This window comes from Prionailurus bengalensis, chromosome C1 (genome assembly GCF_016509475.1).
Source record: "Prionailurus bengalensis isolate Pbe53 chromosome C1, Fcat_Pben_1.1_paternal_pri, whole genome shotgun sequence".
Lineage (NCBI taxonomy): Eukaryota > Metazoa > Chordata > Mammalia > Carnivora > Felidae > Prionailurus > Prionailurus bengalensis.
The window spans coordinates 27,517,072-27,539,264 of NC_057345.1; the positions used below are offsets into that span (position 1 = coordinate 27,517,072).

Below are 22,193 nucleotides of genomic sequence, written 5' to 3' on the forward strand. Positions count from 1 at the left end.
AAGACCTTGCACGCTTTTCATTGTGAAACATGCCAACTATTTTTTCAGGTACACTCCAGTGGGTCGTTCTTTTTTCTCACCTCCTGAAGGTTATTACCACCCTCTGGGAGGGGGCAGAGAGGTTTGGTTTGGCTTTCACCAGTCTGTGAGACCCGCTATGTGGAATATGATGCTCAATATTGATGGTATGATGGAATTCTCTTTTGATTCTTTGTTCTTTTGGCTGGTTGTTGTTTTTTGTTTTTTGTTTTTTTTGTTTTTTGTTTTTGTTTTTTGTTTAGTTTTGTTTTGTTTTTTTGTGGTGCTTTCCCTCTCCCTGAAGCTAAGTATCCTTCCTCTCTGTTTGTTAGTATCTGCAACTGCTTTCTACCGGGCTCAGCCTATCATTGAGTTCATGTGTGAGGTTTTAGACATTCAGAACATCAATGAACAGACCAAACCTCTAACAGATTCCCAGCGTGTCAAGTTTACCAAAGAAATCAGAGGTAGGTATTTGCATTGTGGTAGTCTCAGAAAGGCAGCTCCACACGGTGGAAAGAGCACAGTCGTGGAGTCAGACACATCTGGGTTTCTAGCCCCGCCCAACCAGTTCTATCAGTGGGACCTGTGGCTAGATACTTAATCACCATGAGTCTTAATTTATTCATCTCTAAGGTAAAGATAATAATATGTATCTTTATGGTTGATGTGAGAATTAAAGGCAATTAAATGTATAAAGCTTCTTGCCCAGTAGTTGGCACATATCAGACACTCTAAGCCTTACCCACTTAAAAGCTTCCGTTTTAATAAAACAACACAAGTTCATTTATTGTCCCTTTGGAATTTCTTTTCTTCTTGTTATTAGCTTTCTTCTCTCACTAGAACACAAGCTTCGTCAGGGCTATCTCTAGATCTGATAATAAGTACCAGAGTAGTTGATGCATAGTAGATATTTATTGAATTAATTAATAAATTTAAATAGATTGCACATCTTAAGTCATCTGGGTTCTAAGTTTTTCTTCTTAGCTGAGACTTTTTGCCTGTACATGATGAAATTGTTCCCATATCCTTGCAACTTTTGTCCTGTACAATGCCATGCCTTTCCAAAGACAACATTTAAACCTGTTTTCATCACTTTGATTTTAACTAACACCTAATGTCTTGACTTTTTTTTTTTTACTTCAGGTCTGAAAGTTGAGGTGACCCACTGTGGACAGATGAAACGAAAATACCGAGTTTGTAATGTGACTAGACGGCCAGCTAGTCATCAAACGTATGTTAACCACATCTAAAATGATACTGTTACATTTTTTGGTAACAGAGGAAGCTGCTATAATCATTTGAGAAATTGGCATCCCATATTGTAATCTTCAAAATCACTGTAATCCTCTTTTAAGCACCAAAGCTTTAAAAAATGTTTCAAGTATTTTTGATGGAGACATTTAGAAAACATATCTCTTGGCGTTTGATTCATTTCACCTCTTAAACACAGAGGATGCCAAACACAGATCAACTTTTATGTAACAATGCCGAGTCATGATTAAAAGCATCCTTTATTATACTGTTGTAATTCTCAATGCATGTCCCAAAGGGTTTGTCAAGGCCTCTATACATCATATAAGGCTGTCATGGGAAGATAATTGCTTTGTGTTTTGTTTGGATTTTTCTCTCTTTGTAGTTAGTGGCTACTTCTTCCAGCTGTCAGTATGTATGGCATGCCTCTTAACAGCTCACTCATTTCCATTTTCCAGACTTATTTTTCTTTTCATTCTTTTTTTATACGTTTTTTAAATGTTTATTTATATTAGAGAGAGAGAGAGAAAGAGAGAGAGCGCGCGCGCGAGAGCGAGCATGAGCGGGGGAGGGGCAGAGAGACGGATACAGACAGAATCCGAAGCAGGCTCCAGGCTCTGAGCTGTCGGCACAGAGCCCGATGTGAGATCTTTGGAGGCGCCCCTCCAATCTCATTTTTCTAATCACCCAACTTCTAATCCACTGGGAACTACGCATAATCAGAAAATATATATGAAAGTGCTTTTTTTTAATTTACTATATCTGTAGGTTTTATTCTTGTAATCAAGATCTTTAAATTCATATCTGACATAAATAAATATTGGTTCCTCCAAGTAAAGAGCATGAACTTAAATATATAAACGACATTATTTTGTTTAGTCAGAAGACTTTTGTTTGTTTGTTTATATTCTACTCTGACTTATTTTTTTAAACAAATTTTTTTTTTAATTTTTTTTTTTTAACGTTTATTTATTTTTGGGACAGAGAGAGACAGAGCATGAATGGGGGAGGGGCAGAGAGAGAGGGAGACACAGAATTGGAAACAGGCTCCAGGCTCTGAGCCATCAGCCCAGAGCCTGACGCGGGGCTCGAACTCCCGGACCACAAGATCGTGACCCGGCTGAAGCCGGACGCTTAACCGACTGCGCCACCCAGGCGCCCCTAAAACAAATTTTTTAATGTTTGTTTATTTCTGAGAGAGAGAGCACACACGAGTAGGGGAGGGGCAGAGAAAGAGAGAGGGGGACAGAAGATCTGAAGTGGGCTTCGCTGACAGCAGACAGCCTGATGTGGAGCTCGCACCCACAAACCGTGAGATCACAACCTAAGCTGAAGTGAGACGTTCAACTGACTAAGCCATCCAGGTGCCGCTAGTCTTGACTTTATTTTAGATCCATGGTTCTCAACGCTTAAACTTTAGTGTACATTGGGGCACCTGGGTGGCTCAGTTGTTTGGGCATCCGGCTCTTGATTTCAGCTTGGGTCACAATTTCATGGTCTGTGAACTTGAGCGCTGCATTAGGGTCCGTGAGACAGCGTGGAGCCTGCTTGGGGTCCTCTCTTTCTCTGTCCCTCCCCTGCTTGTGCTATCTCTCAAAATAAATTAAAAAATAATAGTAAATAAAAAACCTTTAACTTTAATGTACATCAAATCACTGGGAGGGCTTTGTTCTAGATAATAGAAGTTTTGGAGTGATCTCTGGATAAATGTGGTATATTAATTCAGTGTGATTTGATTAAATTCTTCAGTAAAAACTCATATGCATCTGATGTGAATTTCTTAAGAGTTATAAAATAATATTTCAGGGGCGCCTGGGTGGCGCAGTCGGTTAAGCGTCCGACTTCAGCCGGGTCACGATCTCGCGGTCCGTGAGTTCGAGCCCCGCGTCAGGCTCTGGGCTGATGGCTCAGAGCCTGGAGCCTGTTTCCGATTTTGTGTCTCCCTCTCTCTCTGCCCCTCCCCTGTTCATGCTCTGTCTCTCTCTGTCCCAAAAATAAATAAACGTTGAAAAAAAAATTTAAAATAATATTTCATGTATCCTTCATATTATACCATTGACTTCATTCTCTAGGGGAAAAAAATGTTACCCAAACTTTATGAAGTCACTATTGAGGAGTGTAGCTTTTTTTAAAGAACTGTATCTTTTTCATTAATTACTTCACATAATCCTATAAGAATAATTATACTTGTAGGCTTATATGATCTTTGCATACAAATTAAAAGCACATAGTTTTAACGTTTATTTATTTTTGAGACAGAGAGAGACAGAGCATGAACTGGTGAGGGTCAGAGAGACGGAGACACAGAATATGAAACAGACTCCAGGTTCTGAGCTGTCAGCACAGAGCCTGACACAGGGCTCGAACTCACAGACCGTGAGATCATGACCTGAGCCGAAGTCAGCCGCTCAACCGACTGAGCCACCCAGGCGCCCCAAAAGCACATGGTTTTAAATATCACATAGGTGATCCTCACTGCATTGTTACTTTGTAGGGCTGTAGCAGTTAAGAAAACAGATTAAAGTTATTACCAAATATTTGCACCAAGTATTTGAGATAATTTGCCCCCTAGAAAAGCCAAAGAAAGGGAACCTCTTAAATCGCACTCCCCAGTTTATATTATATATCCTGGCAAAGCCTCATTTTCATGTATTTAGTCTTGTTTCCCCCAGACCCACATATATCTGTCCTGGTTTGGGGATCTGGAAATTGGCCTCAATAACTATGTTACATTCATGTTACAAATAGTTCTCTTAAACAAATAAAACTTCTGTGTGGGGGGTGCCTGGGTGGCTCAGTCGGTTAAGCGTCTGACTCTCTTTTTTTTTTTTTTTAATTTTTTTAAGTTTATTTATTTTTGAGAGAGAGAAACAGCACAAGCAGGAGAGGGACAGAGAGAGAGGGAGAGAGAGAATCCCAAGCAGGCTCCACACTGCCAGTACAGAGCCCAACGAGGGGCTCAAATCCACACATCGTGAGGTCATAACCTCAGCCAAAATCAAGAGTCAGATGCTCAACCGACGGAGTCATCCAGGCGCCCCAGCATCTGACTCTTGATCTCAGGGTCGTGAATTCAAGCCCACTTTGGGCTCCACGCTGGGTGTGAAAGCTCAAAAAAAAAAAAAAAAAAAAAAAAGATTGACCTTTGTTTTTTCAGTGACTGATCAAGGTAGAAAATGTTTGTAGGCTTTTGTTTGCTTGCTTGTTTAAGAAAAAAAAAAATCTCGAAGAAATTTCTGAAAAGATATTCTCTCCTATAGTTTTCCTTTACAGCTAGAAAATGGTCAAGCTATGGAATGTACAGTAGCCCAGTATTTTAAGCAGAAATACAGTCTGCAGCTGAAATATCCCCACCTCCCCTGCCTCCAAGTGGGACAAGAACAAAAACATACATACTTGCCACTTGAGGTAAGCTAAGCTGAATTTTCTTTTGCCATATCTGCCAATCTCTTGAATGAGTTAAAAAAAAAAAAAAAGAAATCACGTTCTAGGCTAGTGGCAGAATCTAGTATTAGTTTTTAAAATGTTTGGAGCACGGGAACCCTCTTGCACTGTTGGTGGGAATGCAAATTGGTGCAGCTGCTCTGGAAAGCAGTGTGGAGGTTCCTCAGAAAATTAAAAATAGACCTACCCTATGACCCAGCAATAACACTGCTAGGAATTTATCCAAGGGATACAGGAGTACTGATGCATAGGGCCACTTGTACCCCAATGTTCATAGCAGCACTCTCAACAATAGCCAAATTATGGAAAGAGCCTAAATGTCCATCAACTGATGAATGGATAAAAAAATTGTGGTTTATATACATAATGGAGTACTACGTGGCAATGAGAAAGAATGAAATATGGCCCTTTGTAGCAACACGGATGGAATTGGAGAGTGTTATGCTAAGTGAAATAAGCCATACAGAGAAAGACAGATACCATATGTTTTCATTCTTATGTGGATCCTAAGAAACTTAACAGAAACCCATGGGGGAAGGGAAGGAAAAAAAAAAAAAAAAGAGGTTAGAGTGGGAGAGAGCCAAAGCATAAGAGACTGTTAAAAACTGAGAACAAACTGAGGGTTGATGGGGGGTGGGAGGGAGGGGGGGGTGGGTGATGGGTATTGAGAAGGGCACCTTTTGGGATGAGCACTGGGTATTGTATGGAAACCAATTTGACAATAAATTTCATATATTAAAAATAAATAAAATAAAATAAAATAAAATAAAATAAAATAAAATAAAATAAAATAAAATAAAATAAAATAAAATGTTTTGGGCAAATAGCTTCACCAGGTAACAGCATTTTCATGTTTTGAGGAATGGAAGATGTAAGATAGAGTTTAACTCTATCTAAGGCTCACGACATAGAAACCCATTACACAAAACGAATTTCTCTTTGCCTCTCGGTAGGTCTGCAATATTGTGGCAGGACAGCGATGTATAAAGAAGCTCACGGACAATCAGACTTCCACAATGATCAAAGCGACAGCAAGATCTGCACCTGACAGACAGGAGGAAATCAGTAGACTGGTCAGTAAGTCATGGTCTTCAAGATAAGCTAGCTTTAAGATGAGAAAAGAATATAAAACTCCTGGTGGGACACAGTTACTCTTTGGTTTTTATATACGCAGGCTTTCCTGTTCCTTAGGTGAAGAGTAACAGTATGGTGGGTGGACCGGATCCATACCTTAAAGAATTTGGCATTGTTGTCCACAATGAAATGACAGAGCTCACAGGCAGGGTACTTCCAGCACCAATGCTGCAGTATGGAGGCCGGGTAAGCTTTTTATTTTATTCAGCAAGCTTCTTCCAACAACCAGTCAAAAAGAGAATAACCCAGGGTTTCTCCACTACACCACACTGAATTTACCCATAGTTTTGTTCAGTATTGCTTTTTGTCTTTTGGCTAATACCAAATAGAATTTTGTTTATCCCCTCATCGACATTAAAATGGCCTTAGATTGTAATGTCTTTTCTCTTTTCTTTTGTTTCTTTTTTGTTTTGTTTTTTTTTAAAGAATAAAACGGTAGCCACACCCAACCAGGGTGTCTGGGACATGCGAGGAAAGCAGTTTTATGCTGGCATTGAAATTAAAGTTTGGGCAGTTGCTTGTTTTGCGCCTCAGAAACAATGTAGGGAAGATTTACTAAAGTGAGTATCTTCATATTTTCAGCTTAGTAATATCCCTTCCAGATATGAAAATACCATCTTTACATGAATGTGCTATGTGCACTGGCACTAAATCCCTGACTCCTATAGTGACACCATCTGGCTATAGGAAAAAGACCTTGTATTATAGTAAATTGCAAACTTGGGAATGACATTAAGAATCTGAGTCAGCTTTCTTACATTTAGAGCAGAAATTTGTGACTAACAAGGCCAAAGCAGTGACAGTTGGCAAACTCTTCTGAGTTCTTAGTGAAGCTTCCTGTGGTATTAATTGTATCTTTTCAGCTAAGATAAAAACTAGTCCATTTTTAATCATTATAATTTACTAGTGAGCTTGTTTTATTGCAGGGCCACTGACTAAGATCATTGGTTCATGTCTTACAGATGCAGCTATCTATAGAAAGGAAGTTAGTAAAAAGGGTGGAAACTCAAGGCAGGAAAAGGGAACTGGATGAAAGAAAGGAATCTTACAAATCTTGACAAATGCACAAAAGAAATGTGGAAAGCTTTATACATATATTAAAGTAACTTCACAAATTTAAAATTTAAAACTTCACAATGAATTTTATTTTTTTAAAGTGATGATTTCTTTTGATACTGTTATTGAATCAAATCTATTACAAGTTTGAATGTAGTCCTAAATATACTGATTTGTGTTTCCATATTCTCAATTGAACACAAGCTTACTCCCTATTCTCATGCCAGGCTTACCAAAATACACATTATCTGAAATTTTGACTTTGCTTTTCTTTAGTTCAGAATTATTGACCTGAATGTTTAAAAAAATCTTTGAATGGAAATGCTATTCTAGTCCCTGGGGCCCCGTTGAGGTATAATTATTTAAAAATTCAAAATGATAATCTGATAGCTTAATATTAATAACACAGATTCTTTGTGCATTATAATTGCAGTGATACAATTGCCAGCCCATTTTTGGCAACCGGTTATGGATTTTTTGTTTATTTGTTTGTCTTTAATTTTGGCTAAGAATGTGCAAAACTGAAAGAAGTGTCTTTGAGGAAAATAAATGCTAGGAATGTACTCTGAAATGAAAGCACTGTACTACTGGTTCTATTTTACCAGGAGTTTCACTGACCAGCTCCGTAAAATCTCTAAGGATGCAGGGATGCCCATCCAGGGCCAGCCATGTTTCTGCAAGTACGCACAGGGTGCGGACAGCGTGGAGCCCATGTTTAAACACCTGAAAATGACATATGTGGGCCTACAGCTCATAGTGGTTATCTTGCCTGGGAAGACACCAGTGTATGGTATGGACCCCTTTAATATTGAACGAGGGATGATTTCAAATAGTTGGTCAGGATAAGCTAGGTTATGCTGCAGTCACAAACAGCTCCAAACTCTCAGTGTCTCAGATCATCCAAGGTTTATTTTTTGCTTTTCCTGTGTCCATTGAGGTAGACTGTGGCCTCTGTTACATGTCATCATGTTATTTTTCACTCTGAGACCTGGGTTGGCATAGCAGTCGCTATTTGGAATGTTCCTGGCCCCTTGGCAAAGAGAAAAGAGGGCTCTGGAAGGCTCTTTACATCTGCAACTTCTGTTTTTGAGAGAGAGGGAGGGAGGGAGGGAGGGAGGGAGGGAGAGAGAGAGAGAGAGAGAGAGAGAGAGAGAGAGAGAGAATGTGTAGCCAGGGCAGAAAGAGGGGGAGAGAAAGAATCCCAAGCAGGCTCCTCACTATTGACACAGGACCCGATGTGGGGCTCTATCTCATGAACTATGAGATCATGACCTGAGCCAAAACCAAGTTGGATGCTTAACTGACTGAGCCACCAGGTGCCCCAACATCCACAACTTCTTGACCACAACCAGCCACTGGCTCTTCCCAACCTTTTTGCAGGAAGCAAGAATGGGGGCCAGGAAGTACAGTGGGAATGAGTGTCAGGCATACAGTACCATTTCACCGTAGTCCTCAAAGCAGGAAGAACTGGAATGTTTGGTAAAAAGCACTTAAGAATATCAGAGTGGGGAAGAGTGGGAGAACCTACCACTGGCAGAAAAGAAGCTGTCTAGTTTGTATCTATTATCACAAGAATGATACAAAAGTTCCTTTGACTGTCATCTGAGTGAGGGATTTGGGAGCTACAGACCGGCTGTGTGAACTTTACAAAATGTCTTCAACTCCCTCTGTAGTTGTCTCTTCTGTTACCTCTGTGTTTAGAGGGGAAGAGGGGGAGGGTGGGAGAAAAATACTGAAAATTCAAAGAGCTGGCATGTATACTGATAGGGAGGAGCTGGGAGATGGATTCCTTTGCCAGACCAGTCCTGTGGAAAAAGTAACCTCGGGGGACTGCGTTAGTAGTGGCAGGCAGCATCCAAGGGTAAAAGCGGTGGCCTAGCTTTAATGCTCACCGGAGGGAAGAACAGGGAAATTTCCCTGGGGGGTTAGCAGATGAAACAGCCGCATCTAGCACAGGGTACCGTATACAGTAGGCACTCTGTAAATGTTTATGTGTGGATTTTTCCCTCTATTCTTAGTAATTAGGAGAATATTTAAACATTGTTAAATTAATTAATGGATTTATTCTTGTAGCGGAGGTGAAACGTGTTGGAGATACCCTTCTGGGTATGGCCACACAGTGTGTCCAGGTAAAAAATGTGGTGAAGACCTCACCCCAAACCCTTTCCAACCTTTGCCTGAAGATAAATGCAAAGCTCGGAGGAATTAACAATGTGCTTGTACCTCATCAAAGGTAAGATTCTGAACTCTGTTTTTTTCCACTCTTGCATTATATAAGATCGAATGTAACATAATTCACAGTAAAGCACACAAATCTCAAACGTGCATCTCAATTACTTTTTCTTATATATGTATGAATGCACTCATGTAACCACTACTCAGGTGAAGACGTAGAAAATTTCCGGGACCTCATCAGGCTTCCTTGTGGCCCTTCCCAACAGAGAACCCCCAGAAGTTAACACTCTCACCATAGATTGGTTTTGCCTGTTTTTGAACTTCATGTAAATGGAACCATACTACATGTCATGTTTTATGCCCGTCTTCTTTTGCTCATCATTATGTGTCTGGAATTCATTCATGTTACTGTATTAAGTAGTCATTTGTTCTTTTTCGTTGTTGTGTATTATTTCATTATGTGAATATACCACAGAATTTTAATCTGTTCTGCCATTGACAGATATTCTTATACATTCATTATACATTTTTTTCTATATTTTTGGTAGAATTTAAGTACTCTTTCTCTTGAGTATATACCCAAGAGCAGAATTGTTAAGTTATTGAGAATACATATATGTAAAAAAAAATTTTTTTAACGTTTATTTATTTTTGAGACAGAGAGAGACAGAGCATGAACGGGGGAGGGGCAGAGAGAGAGGGAGACACAGAATCAGAAGCAGGCTCCAGGCTCTGAGCCAACAGCCCAGAGCCTGACGCAGGGCTCGAACTCACTGACTGCGAGATCGTGACCTGAGCTGAAGTCGGACGCTTAACCAACTGAGCCACCCAGGCGCCCCATAACGTTTATTTATTTTTGAGACAGAGAGAGACAGAGCATGAACGGGGGAGGGTCAGAGAGAGAGAGACATAGAATCTGAAACAGGCTCCAGGCTCTGAGCTGTCAGCACAGAGCCCGACACGGGGCTCGAACTCACAGACCGCGAGATCGTGACCTGAGCCGAAGTCAGCCGCTTAACCGACTGAGCCACCCAGGCGCCCCGAGAATACATGTATTTAGCATCGATAGATGCTGTCAAATAATTTTCCAGAGTGGTTGTACCAGGTTACGTTTCTGCTGAGAGTTCTGGTTGCTCCATATTCTCACCAACACTTGGTAGTATCAGTCCTTTTAACTTTAGCCATTTTGTTTGGGTGTAATAGTATCTCATTATGGTTTTAATTTGCATCCCCCTAATGATTAATCCATTGAGCACAATTTCATATATTTGTTGGCTATTTGGATATCCTCTTTTGTGATGGGTTTGTTCAGTTCTTTGCCCATTTCTTTATTAATCTTTTCATTAATTTGTAGTTTCCCTATCTATTGAGATAATATCTGACTTGTTAACTCTGAAATGTTTCCATGTGGGGGCACCTGGATGGCTCAGTTGGTTAAGTGTCCAACTCTTGGTTTCAGCTCAGTTCATGATCTTGTGGCTCTGTGGATCTGAGCCCTACATCAGGCTTTGCACTGGCAGTGCAGAGCCTGCTTGGGATTCTCTCTCTCTCCATCTCTCTGTGCCTCTCCCTCACTTGTGCTGTCTCTATCTCTCTGAAAATAAATAAACTTAAAAAAAAAATTTTCATGTGAAATTCTGTATGTGAAAGCAATTTGAAAAGATAAATTTAGGGCTGTGGTATTAGTCATTGCTATACTTAACAAGAACGTGAAATTGAGTTCCTTGCTGTTAGTACACTCATATTCCAATTCTTAATTTTCCCTTGAATGAAGCTTATAGGTAACAAAATCCTTCCTACAACGTTGGTAGATGAGGTCTGCAGGCCATATGGGAAGTTAAGCTAAAATCTGAAATCATTTAATTTCACCCCAAGCATTTGAGATGATACAGCATAGTAGCCTAGAGTGCATACTTTGGTGTCTGACTTCCTAAGGTTTGGATTCCAACTTTACCACTTCCAAGTTATGTAAGCTTGGGTGAGCCCCTTATTCTCTTCTGTCTCATTTTTTAAATACGGAAAATTGAGATGATGATTGTACCACCCTCATGGAATTTTTCTGAGGACTAAATCAGTCAATACAGGTAAAGTGCTTAGCACAGTGACTGGTACATAGTGTATGTAAGCTGTTACTATGTTACACATATGTATGTGATAGATACATGCTGTTGTACTGCTCTGTGCCAGACCCATGTTGCATAATGATACATATAGAGAAATCTCGCACAGCCTCTGCCCTCATGGAGGTATCTATTCTTTAGTACCCGTTATAGGAGATTTTTAGATTTGGGATGTGTCCTATATTATACTTAAATAGTTAGAACTCAATTCCAAGTCCTACCTTAAAGAATTTACCAGAGAAGGATGCATTATATTTTTCTCCTTGGATTCCTTAGAAAAATCAGTGCCAAATAAATGAATTCATTCTTTCAACAAATATTTATTGAGTCCCAACCTTGAGCTAGGCAGTGTTCTAGGCACTAGAGATGCTTCAATGAACAAGACAAAACAAAACAAAATTCTTGCCCTTGTGGAACTTATATTCGTGTGTGTGTGTGTGTGTGTGTGTGTGTGTGTGTGTAGACAATAAATAAAATAATTTACTGGGGCGTCTGGCTGGCTCAGTCATTAGAGCATGTGACTCTTGATCTCAGGGTTATGAGTTCAAGCCCCACAATGGGTGTAGAGATTACCTAAAAATAAAATCTAAAAAAAAATAATCAAGTAAAATATGTGGTGTAAGTGATGAATACTACAGATTAAAATAGGGAAGTAGATAGACTCGATTCTCTTCTCTAAGCCTCACATCTTAAAGAGCATTGAGGTCTGTCTTTCTCTCTCTCTCAAAATAAATAAACAAATAAATAAATTTTTTAAAAAACGGGGTGCCTGGGTGGCTCAGTCAGTTAAGCGTCTAACTCTTGGTTTCCGCTCAGGTCATGATCTCACAGTTTGTGTGTTTGAGCCCTACATCAGGCTCTGCTCTGATAGCTCAGAACTTGCTTGGGATTCTTTCTCTCTCCCTCTCTCTCTGCCCCTCCCCCACTTGCACTCACACACTCTCTCTCTCAAAATAAATAAATAAACAAAAAAAAAAATTAAAGAGCACTGGGGGATTTTATTCCAGTTCCGTGTACATTCTGCATTTCTATATCTGCTGTGGGAATACTAGGATCCAAGAGTACTTGTTCTGGTCTTCCCTTTACACAGAGATTTTATTAAATTCAGCTCAGGTCCTCTTTGTTAATTCTTCCCTTCCTGCTATTATAGAAGAACCATGTTGTCTTCTTAAGTCAATCCAGGTTCATTGCAGGAGAGGCACAAACACTCAGTGGCCCTTAGAGTTCTCACCTAATGGGCACAGGTCTTCGTTCCCTTTTGTAAGATTATATCTGTGATTGTATCTGGTGAGCTTGCTAAACACAGACATTTTCATCTGTATGTTTCCTTCGATCCGAGCAGGCCCTCGGTGTTCCAGCAGCCTGTCATCTTCCTGGGAGCCGATGTCACGCACCCCCCAGCAGGGGATGGGAAGAAGCCTTCCATTGCTGCTGTCGTTGGCAGTATGGATGGGCACCCCAGCCGGTACTGTGCCACCGTTCGGGTGCAGACCTCCCGCCAGGAGATCTCCCAGGAGCTCCTCTATAGTCAGGAGGTAATTCAGGACCTTACTAACATGGTTCGAGAGCTGCTGATCCAGTTCTACAAATCCACACGCTTCAAACCCACTCGGATCATCTATTACCGTGGAGGGGTATCCGAGGGACAAATGAAACAGGTACTCTGATTACCCATAGTTGCCTTTTGGGGTTTCTAGGTATCTGATGGAGCTTCCTCCCATCTGCCACTCTGGGTAAATCAGATCTGAGAGATGCTAGGTGAGTTCTCAATTAAACCTCATTCTGTTTGTAACTCCTAGGTAGCTTGGCCAGAGCTAATAGCAATTCGGAAGGCATGTATTAGCTTGGAAGAAGATTATCGGCCAGGAATAACCTATATTGTGGTGCAGAAAAGACATCACACACGACTCTTCTGTGCAGATAAAACAGAAAGGGTAAGAAACCATGGTATAAGCTTCATTATCTGGCACAAGTGAATACGTTTTTAAATGGGCATATGTACTTTTTTTCCTAAAAGCAGAAGTGTAATAATAAGTTAATATATTAACTCCAGTTGAGCTTAGATGATCACTTCTGAATGATACAGGTTTTAAGACTGAGTATTTCTCCTGTATGACAGAAGTGCTGGCTTCTGGAGTTGTTTGGCAGAGGCCAAAAACGTACCAGACATGCTGTAGTGATACAGGCAACCTCCAAGGGGCTGGTTTATCTACTTGAATTTTTTTTTAATTTTTTAAATGTTTATTTATTTTTGAGAGAGAGACACACACAGAGTGTGAGCAGGGGAGGGGCAGAGAAAGAAGGAGACACAGACTCCGAAGCAGGCTCCGGGCTCCAAGCTGTCAGCACAGAGCCCGATGCGGGGCTCGAACCCACGAAGCGTGAGATCATGAGCTGAGCCGAAGTCAGATGCTTAACCAACTGAGCCACCCAGGCACCCCTCTCTGGACTTTATTATCATATTGCTACTTTTTGTTACCAATGCCTAAGGCATAGTTCTAGGATATAAAGTAGAATTTCTCTTCCAAATGATTTTACATCAGTGCATGGGATTCTTGAGATACACACTTTGAACACTTATAATGTTATACTTTCTAACCATGGGCAAGTTAACTTCTCTAAGCCATAATGTTCTCAACTGTAAAATGTAATAAGAATACCTATCTCACAGGGTTGTTATAAGGATTAAATTAATAAGTGAATATTAATTTGGGGTACAGTTCCCAGCACTTGATGAGAGGTATTTTGTGTACTCGATTTATAATGTTATTTAGGTGTAAACTAGCTAAATTATAGGTATTTAATATTGAGTGACTCTGCTTCTGTGCTATTTTCTATGACATTACTTCATTTTTTCCAAGCCTTCCCTGATCCACCCCAGAGAGACCAGTTCTTTCTGTTGCTTAATCTTGTAATCTTGTGGGTCACTCCCATTATTTTCTAGTACGCCCTTAGTTTTTGTCTCTAATCCAAGGCTGAGCTGTTTCTTTTCGTTTTCAGAATCATTGGAAAACAAGATTTTCTCCTTGGGCTCCAGTTGCACCAATCAGCTCATATTCCAAGTGTTGTCTTCTGAATTGTCCAAACCCTGACTCAGTAGTGCTTCTTAGATCCCTTCTAATACAAATTCTCCAAACTCTTGCCCAAACTCTGGTCACAGAATGCCCCACCACCCCCTCCTTAACTGCATCATCACCTCTCTGTCCCTCTGTCAGCTTGTTGTCCATGTAGCTCTAGGACCTGAATTATTTTCCTAAAACCCAAGCTATGTCATCATTTTGTTCTTTGCCATCCCATGTCATTCCTAACCTTCCAAAGATTGATAATCCTGGTCCTTAGTCTACCCTGCTGCCTTGACACTTACCAACATCTCCAGTTTTCTAAACATGCCTTTTGCCAATCTCCAGCTCTGGGTCAGTCCACTTACCCATTTCCTTTGCTTCAACTCAGGCCAGTAGAGAGATTGCTGAGGAAGAAAGTCATTTGTTTAATAAGAATGATATTACAGACTGATGATATCAAATCTCAGACAACCCTGGAGGCTGCAGTTTCTCTGTTCCTCCAGTTCCCCACAGCGTGTATTCCAAACCTTCAACCTCCTCAACAACCTGTCCCAATCTGCGATGCCTTCCCTGGCAACACTCTACCTTGCCAGCAATAGAACAACCCTCTATTTCCCCAGTAAACAAAATCTAGAAGGCATAAATTTTCTCAACTTACTCTCCCCTACTTTCAAATGTACTGAAATGTGCTTTCTTTTCTCTATGCTCTCACATCTCAGAGGCTAAGCTCTCCACCTGGACTTTAGTTCCTAAAGGAACACTTTATTAATTACCGTGGTTTTTCAAAACTCCTGTTCCTTCTTCTCACCCTCTAAAGTTCCTCAGCTTTTCCTAGGTTCCCCTCACTAAACTTCCCTTTACTCTGCTTATCTTTCTTTTATTTCATGACCAAATTAGAGGAAAACTGACTTGACTTTCCATCTGTACCTTCTTACATATTACATCAATTCTCTGTAGCCTGACTTCAGTTTTAATGATTCTACTGAAGTTCTTTGCTCAGTGACTTGCTCATTTCGAATCTAGTGATATCTTATCAGGTTCTTACGCTGACCTCTTCGCCTCAGCAATAATATGACTTTCCAGATTCAGTGCCCTCCTCTATAATCAGGCTTTTTTGACTCCTCTTCCTCTGTCCATTAAACACTGACATTTCCAGGCATTTCATACTTTTCTTCCTCTTCTCTTCTGAATTTGAACTCTCTTTAGTCTCACCCAGTTTTCTGCATGCATTGATTTTCTTAGAGATTCCTAAATTTGTATTCCCAGCCACAAACATTTCTATGCAGTTCCTGACCTTCACCTCCAATTGTCTACCAGACACATTTACTTAGATGCTCTGTAGACACTGTATCAGCAAGATAGGCTAGACTGTGGTAACAAAAAACTCCAAAGTCTTAGTGGCTTACAAAGATGTATTTCTTGCTTATATCACATATCCACTGTGGCTCTGCTGCGGCTGTGACCCTGATGTCCTCCTTTTGGAACCTAGGCTGACAGAGAAGAATCTATCTTGAACATCACCAGTCATTACAGCAGAGGGGGAGAAAGATACGCACAAGCCATATGCTGGCTCTTAAAGCTTCTGCCCAGAAGTTACACATTTCAGACCACATTTTACAGCCAAAGCAAGTTACATGGCCATTCCTGAGTTAATTGGGTGGGGATGTATAATCCTCCCCCAGGGAAGGGCATGGGAATTTTTGGCACTAGTGATACAATCTACCACAGGCATTTCAAGCAAAACACGTCTAAACCTTCTACTTATTGTTTTATCCTCATCCAAAGCCTATTCCTCCCCCAATTTTCCTTTTCTTCTGTGACTTGGCATCACTGTACATTGATTCAGCCAAGCTAGGAACTTCAGAGTTGTCTTTAAACTCTGCTTCTTTCCTCTCCCCCCATATCCACTTGGTCAAATGGTCTTCTGTGTTCTGCCCTGAAATCCCTTGTCTTAATTCTTCCTCTTGTGTGTTCCCTCTGGCCTAGGCAGAACCTTCCGTTTTGCAGGAGACTCCTAGTGGTCTCCCCATCTTCACAGATGCACCCTCAACCTGCCATCAGAGCTATGTTTAAAAAATACAGATCTCAGGTTGCCTGGCTGACTCAGTTGGTAGAACATGTGACTCTTGATCTTAGGGATGTGAGTTCAAGCCCCACATTGGGTGTAGAGCTTACTTAAAAAAATACGTATCATACCTTGCCAATCTACTATTCAGAAACCTTCATGTATCCCCCATTGCCTGCCAGATACTTCCCTTTGGTGTTCAATGCTTTCCTAAGGTAGCTCAAACATAACATTTTAGTTTCATCTTTCCACAATACCTTCATACACCATCCATTTCCCACATGATGCATTTGAATCCCTGGGATGACCACATCCATCCCACTCTTTTTATTTCCCCCACTATTTTTATTAAGGTATAATGTAGATACCGTAAAATCCACGTTTTTTAAAAAAATTTTTTAACGTTTATTTATTTTTGAGACAGAGACAGAGCATGAACAGGGGAGGGGCAGAGAGAGAGGGAGACACAGAATCAGAAGCAGGCTCCAGGCTCTGAGCCATCAGCCCAGAGCCTGACGTGGGGCTCGAACTCACAGACCGCGAGATCGTGACCTGAGCTGAAGTCGGACGCTTAACCGACTGAGACACCCAGGCGCCCCATAATCCACGTTTTTGGTGTACTGTTTTGCAAGTTGTGGCAAATGCATATAGTTGTGTAACCACCATGTCTATGAAGACATGAACAATATATCACACACACACATTTTTCCAAGCCCTCTGCAGTCAACCCTTTCCCTCACCTACAGCCCCTAGCAACCACTGACAGACGTTCTGTCCTTATAGTTTTGTTTTTTTCCAGAATGAAATATAAGAAGGATACCATAGCCTGTGGTCTGGTTTCTTTTACTTAGCATAATACATTTGAGATTCATCCAAGTTTATCATGTAAATTAGCAGTTTATTCCTTTTCATTGCTTAGTATTCCTCCTATGGCTGAACCACAGTTTATCTCTTCCTGACTTTAGGGGATATTTGGAGTGTTTCCTGTTTTCATCCCATCCCCCTTTTCAACTCCTGCTCATCCTGTAAAGGATGGCTCAACTCTTTGCTCCCACCAGCATTTTCCAGTGCCTTCCATAATGCCCTTATCACACTGCAGTGCAGTTCATTGCAGATGGTGTTCATGAAGGGCAGGAATGCAAGTTCATTAGTTCTCTCCATGCCTCCATCTCTCATCCCCAACATCTGCTGCAGAGCCTTGCACATGGGTGCTCAAGCAGTAATTGTTGAGTTAAACATGCCTGGATCCCTTTTTCCCGAGGGCAGCATCTCCTTAGATTCTCATCTGTTGATTCCAAGAGAGTTGCTTCAAAAAAGATTCTAAGGTCAAATAAGTTTGGGAAATACTATGTCCACCACCTCCCTCGTAAAGATTATACATTACTGAATAAAGGTTCTGAGAAATCCTACAACAGAAAAACCGTTTTAACTCGAGTTCAACCCAGTATTTCTCAAGTCTCTTTGACCATAAAATACCTAAATGCATCCTGCAGAACTAATATTCCTCAAGCACACACTTTGGGAAATAATGCCAGAACTAGTATAACTCCTTTACATTTCCTCTTGCCCAACTAGGTCCCCAAGTTCATATTTGAATTTGATAGAATGAGACTTTTCTCTACTCATAAATGTTCTTGTACACATTGGTATACAATTTAGCTGAAGGTAATGGTAGTTAGAATAGAGCCAAATAAACTCCCATCAAATTCATGCCTCAATGCAAAATAAACTTCCTCATATGGAACCCTGCTGTATATCACAAGAGGATGAAAACTGACCAAATACCAAGGTTTAATTCCTTTACTTGTAAATGCATTTCTGAAGTTCCCCCCTCTACTTTCCTAGAAATTTGATTTTAGAACTTTGGCTGTAATTGAACCTTACAATTTAGAATTTTAAAAGTGTTTCATAGCTAGTTTTATAACTTATTAGATTAAGACCTAAAGATGTTATGTTTTGTTCAAGGTATGTAGTTGCAAGACTAGCCTTGGAACTGAAACCCTGGTTTTCCTAATTCCCATTTCAGAGTACTCTTACCGATAATGCATGTGCCAGTGACTTCTTTTACTGATTCTGTCAAAGCATTACTGTTTTTAAAAATTTTTTTAGTGTTTATTATTTTGGAGAGAAAGACAGAACACAAGTCAGGGAGGGGCAGAGAGAGAGGGAGACACAGAAACAGAAGCAGGCTCCAGGCTCCAGGCTCTGAGCTGTCAGCCACAAAGCCCAACACAGGGCTCAAACCCACAGTGTGAGATCATGACCTGAGCTGAAGTCGGACGCTTAACTGACTGAACCACCCAGGTGCCCCAAAACCATTACTTTTGTTGAGCCTGGTGTACCAGTACAAAGATTTATTCATCTTAACTTTTTTTTTTAAGTTTTCTTTTTAATTTAGTTAATGTTTATTTACATTGGAGAGAGACAGAGACAGAGCATAAATAGAGAAGGTGCAGAGAGAGAGGAAGATACAGAATAGGAAATAGGCTCCAGGCTCCAAGCTGTCAGCACTTAGCCCAACGTGGGTCTTGAACTCATGAATGGTGAGATCATGACCTGAGCCAAAGTCGGATGCTTGACTGACCGAGCCACCCAGGCACCCCGCTTCATCTTAACTTGTAATGAAAGTTGTGCATATTTTTTTTACTCCAAGTAAGAAATAAAGTTGCATTTTGGGGGGGGGGGCACCTGGGTGGCTCAGTCACATCCAACTTTTGATTTTGGCTCACGTCATGATCTCATGGTTCGTGGGTTCAAGCCCCATGTCGGGCTCTGTGCTGACAGTGCAGAGCCTGCTTGGGATTCTCTCTCTCCCTCTCTCTGCCCCTCCCCTGCTCATTCTCTCTCTCTCTCTCTCTCTCTCTCTCTCTCTCTTAAAATAAATAAACTTTTTTTTTAAAAGTTGATATTTTTTCACAGGAAGCTTATCCATTGCAAATGTCTTTACATCCCCTCTGTGAACAATGCCAATATGTCAATATGCCAATATATCATCTGCAAATAGATGACAATAATGCAACCCAAAGTCATAGGTAAAAGGATTCTTTTTCTGGATTCCCTTATAGAAACAATGGAGTATTTTTGTTTGAGAAAATACTTAAGGATAAAGTGGTTGGACTAAGGAGAGTTACAGAAAATTCATCATGTTGAATTACTGATTTTCAAAACTTCACTTAAGAACAGTTTGCTAACTTGTTACCAATTAACACATAAAAGGAAAGTATGGTCTGAGTTCAGTTTGGCATTTTGATGGCTAATTATACCTCCCCCCACCTCTTTTTGTTTGTTTGTTTGTTTGTTTGTTTGTTTGTTTGTTTGTTTGTTTTGGTAGGTGGGGAAAAGTGGCAATGTACCTGCAGGCACTACAGTGGATAGCACCATCACACATCCATCTGAGTTTGACTTTTACCTCTGTAGTCATGCAGGAATTCAGGTAATTTGGAAGCTGGTTCAGATCTTTGACTTGATAAGGAGATGTTTGCAAACTGAGCAACCAACTTGAGTAGACTTGTTATTCAACACTATGCATCAGTTTGTTAATGCTTGTATTCTAGAACTGTTATCTTTCCTTCTGGGTATCTGCTTGTAGTTGTGCTAGGAAGGAATACTTCTGAATTTAAGGAGTGGATTTCAATTCTTCTCTCCTCTCAGGTAATTAACTATGTCAGAAATGTATTAATCATACAAGTCTCTCTCCAGGGAACCAGCCGTCCTTCCCATTACCAGGTCTTATGGGATGACAACTGCTTCACCGCAGATGAGCTCCAGCTACTAACTTACCAGCTATGTCACACCTATGTGCGATGCACACGCTCTGTCTCCATTCCAGCTCCCGCATATTATGCCCGGCTTGTAGCATTCCGGGCAAGGTATCATCTGGTGGATAAGGATCATGACAGGCAAGTTTCTCAGGCACCATGAATTCTCTTTTTATCTGAGTCAGAAGCATGTTAAAAAAAAAAAAAAAAAAAAAAGAGCTACTACAGAGGAGTAGAGCTACTTTTGGAGGAGCTAAACTTCCTTTTAGGATTTAAATTTCAAGAAGCAAATAAAATCACATGTGCCTTTGAGAGCTTATAATGTGACTTTTGGTCCAAGAAGTGCTCAGGCTTGCTCATACTTGCATGGTGTGTCTATACTCTGCCCAAGGGAAAAAGTCTAATTTGGAGCTGCCTGTGGTTTTCCCATGGAACAAAATGCATTCGGTTCTGTTTAGGTCCTGAGCAGCCTCAGAGGTGGCAGGCACAGTGTCTTGACTCCAGTCCGAGCAGTCACAGGCCTGTGGATTCCACTTCACGCAAGAGGAAGTCCTGAACATTTCGCTTTGCTTTCAGTGCAGTCTGGAAGAATGTACCAGAGTGAATTTGGGCATGTGTGTGGGAGAGGAGGGGTGCCAGACCATTTTTACCCCCAAATAGGGATCTCAGTAAGAATCAGACATTTTGACCTGTTACTGACGACTATTAAATAGCTGAACAAGCTCTCTGCATTAATTTTCTTTTCCAAATGACCATCTGTGAAGTGTAGCAGTTTCTGGGCTCTTCCCCAAGTCTGAATTCAGCTGCTAAATAGTAGACATTCCATTGCAAGTCTATTTCTGTAAGAGTTGAAAATACGCTATTATGGAAAATGCCCAGCTGTGGCTTTATACCTTCCGTTCTGTAATATACATTCATTCATTTAACACATTTATTAGGTATTGACTGTGTGCCCAGCACTGTGCTAGGTACTAAAAATAAAAATACTAAAATGGGGAAGACCTGCTTCCTGGGATTTTCTGTTTCAGTATGGCAGACAAAACAGGCAAACGCAGAACTGACAATTAGCCTGAGGCAGTATAGGTGAGGGACCTCAGAAGAAAGGTTGTTAGAGAAGATTTCATAGCTGGATGGATGGGATTTGGCTCTGGAAAGAAAAGGATTTTCCAGGCAGAGGGAACAATGGACAAAAGAGAAAGCAAGTGACATGTTTAGACAATAGCGAGTTTTCTTTGGCTAGAGCATATGAAGCTGAAAAAGTATGTCAGAGCAAGGTTGTCTTTGTTAAATGTAAAAAGCTACTTTGGGGATAAAATATCTGGTCCTTAACCATTAATCGGGCTTACACGGGAGAGAAGATGAAGTAAAAGATAACTAAGATTATGAGTTTAGATGATAAGGACGCTAATAATTTAGTAAATAATGATAAATAAATAATTTAGTAAAGTAATTAAGTGGCAAAATTAACAAATTAAGTCAGAAGAAGGATGGTGTTTTTTTACAGTTTACTAAGCCCTTTGTAATACATGGCACCCTTAAGAGATATGTTCATAAGTTATTATTGTTATCCTGAAAGACCAAAGTTCAAAGGAATTGTTACCTCTCCAAGATCATATAGCTAGTGAGAGGAAGATGAGAAGAGACTCACGGCATAGTGACATTTGCACAGTAACATGGTATGTTCCAGCACTGTGCTAGGCGCAGAAATTCATTTGTCAAATGGTTATTGAGGATATACCATGTGCCAGGCACCGGGGATTCGGTGGTGAGTAAGATAGACAAAGTCACTGCTTTCTTGGAGTTTACATTTACTGAGCAAAACATATAGCTAACTATCCAGTTAATAATTTCAATTATGCTTAATACTATGAAAGAAAAATAGAGGATTCTGTGGAAGTATGTCTCAGGTGGCTCTGACCTGAACTTTGGAATCAGGGAAGACTTCTTTGAGGGAAATGACATCTGGCCGAAGCCTAAAGGACAGATTGGCTTTAACCAGACATAGGAGGCAGTAGAAGTCCTAATGTAAGCACTGTTAAGGATTTGGGTCTTTGTAGACATTATTCTATTTAATTATTGCAACAGCCCATTTAGTAAGTTGTATTGC

General features: G+C 40.5%; 1 protein-coding gene across 2 annotated transcripts in view; it reads left to right on the top strand.

Annotated features, from left to right (window-relative positions):
- Positions 1-22,193, top strand: part of LOC122480271 (protein argonaute-4) — a 42,090-nt gene that overhangs the window by 15,832 nt on the left and 4,065 nt on the right. For both annotated transcript variants that reach the window (XM_043574468.1, XM_043574469.1), the window contains 13 exons: positions 49-185; positions 351-485; positions 1,165-1,252; positions 4,533-4,680; positions 5,670-5,789; positions 5,908-6,036; positions 6,277-6,410; positions 7,512-7,696; positions 8,980-9,139; positions 12,544-12,859; positions 13,001-13,135; positions 19,660-19,761; positions 20,028-20,227. In XM_043574468.1, the coding sequence (XP_043430403.1) occupies positions 49-185; positions 351-485; positions 1,165-1,252; positions 4,533-4,680; positions 5,670-5,789; positions 5,908-6,036; positions 6,277-6,410; positions 7,512-7,696; positions 8,980-9,139; positions 12,544-12,859; positions 13,001-13,135; positions 19,660-19,761; positions 20,028-20,227 (1,989 nt within the window). The remainder of the gene's footprint in view (positions 1-48; positions 186-350; positions 486-1,164; positions 1,253-4,532; positions 4,681-5,669; positions 5,790-5,907; positions 6,037-6,276; positions 6,411-7,511; positions 7,697-8,979; positions 9,140-12,543; positions 12,860-13,000; positions 13,136-19,659; positions 19,762-20,027; positions 20,228-22,193) is intronic.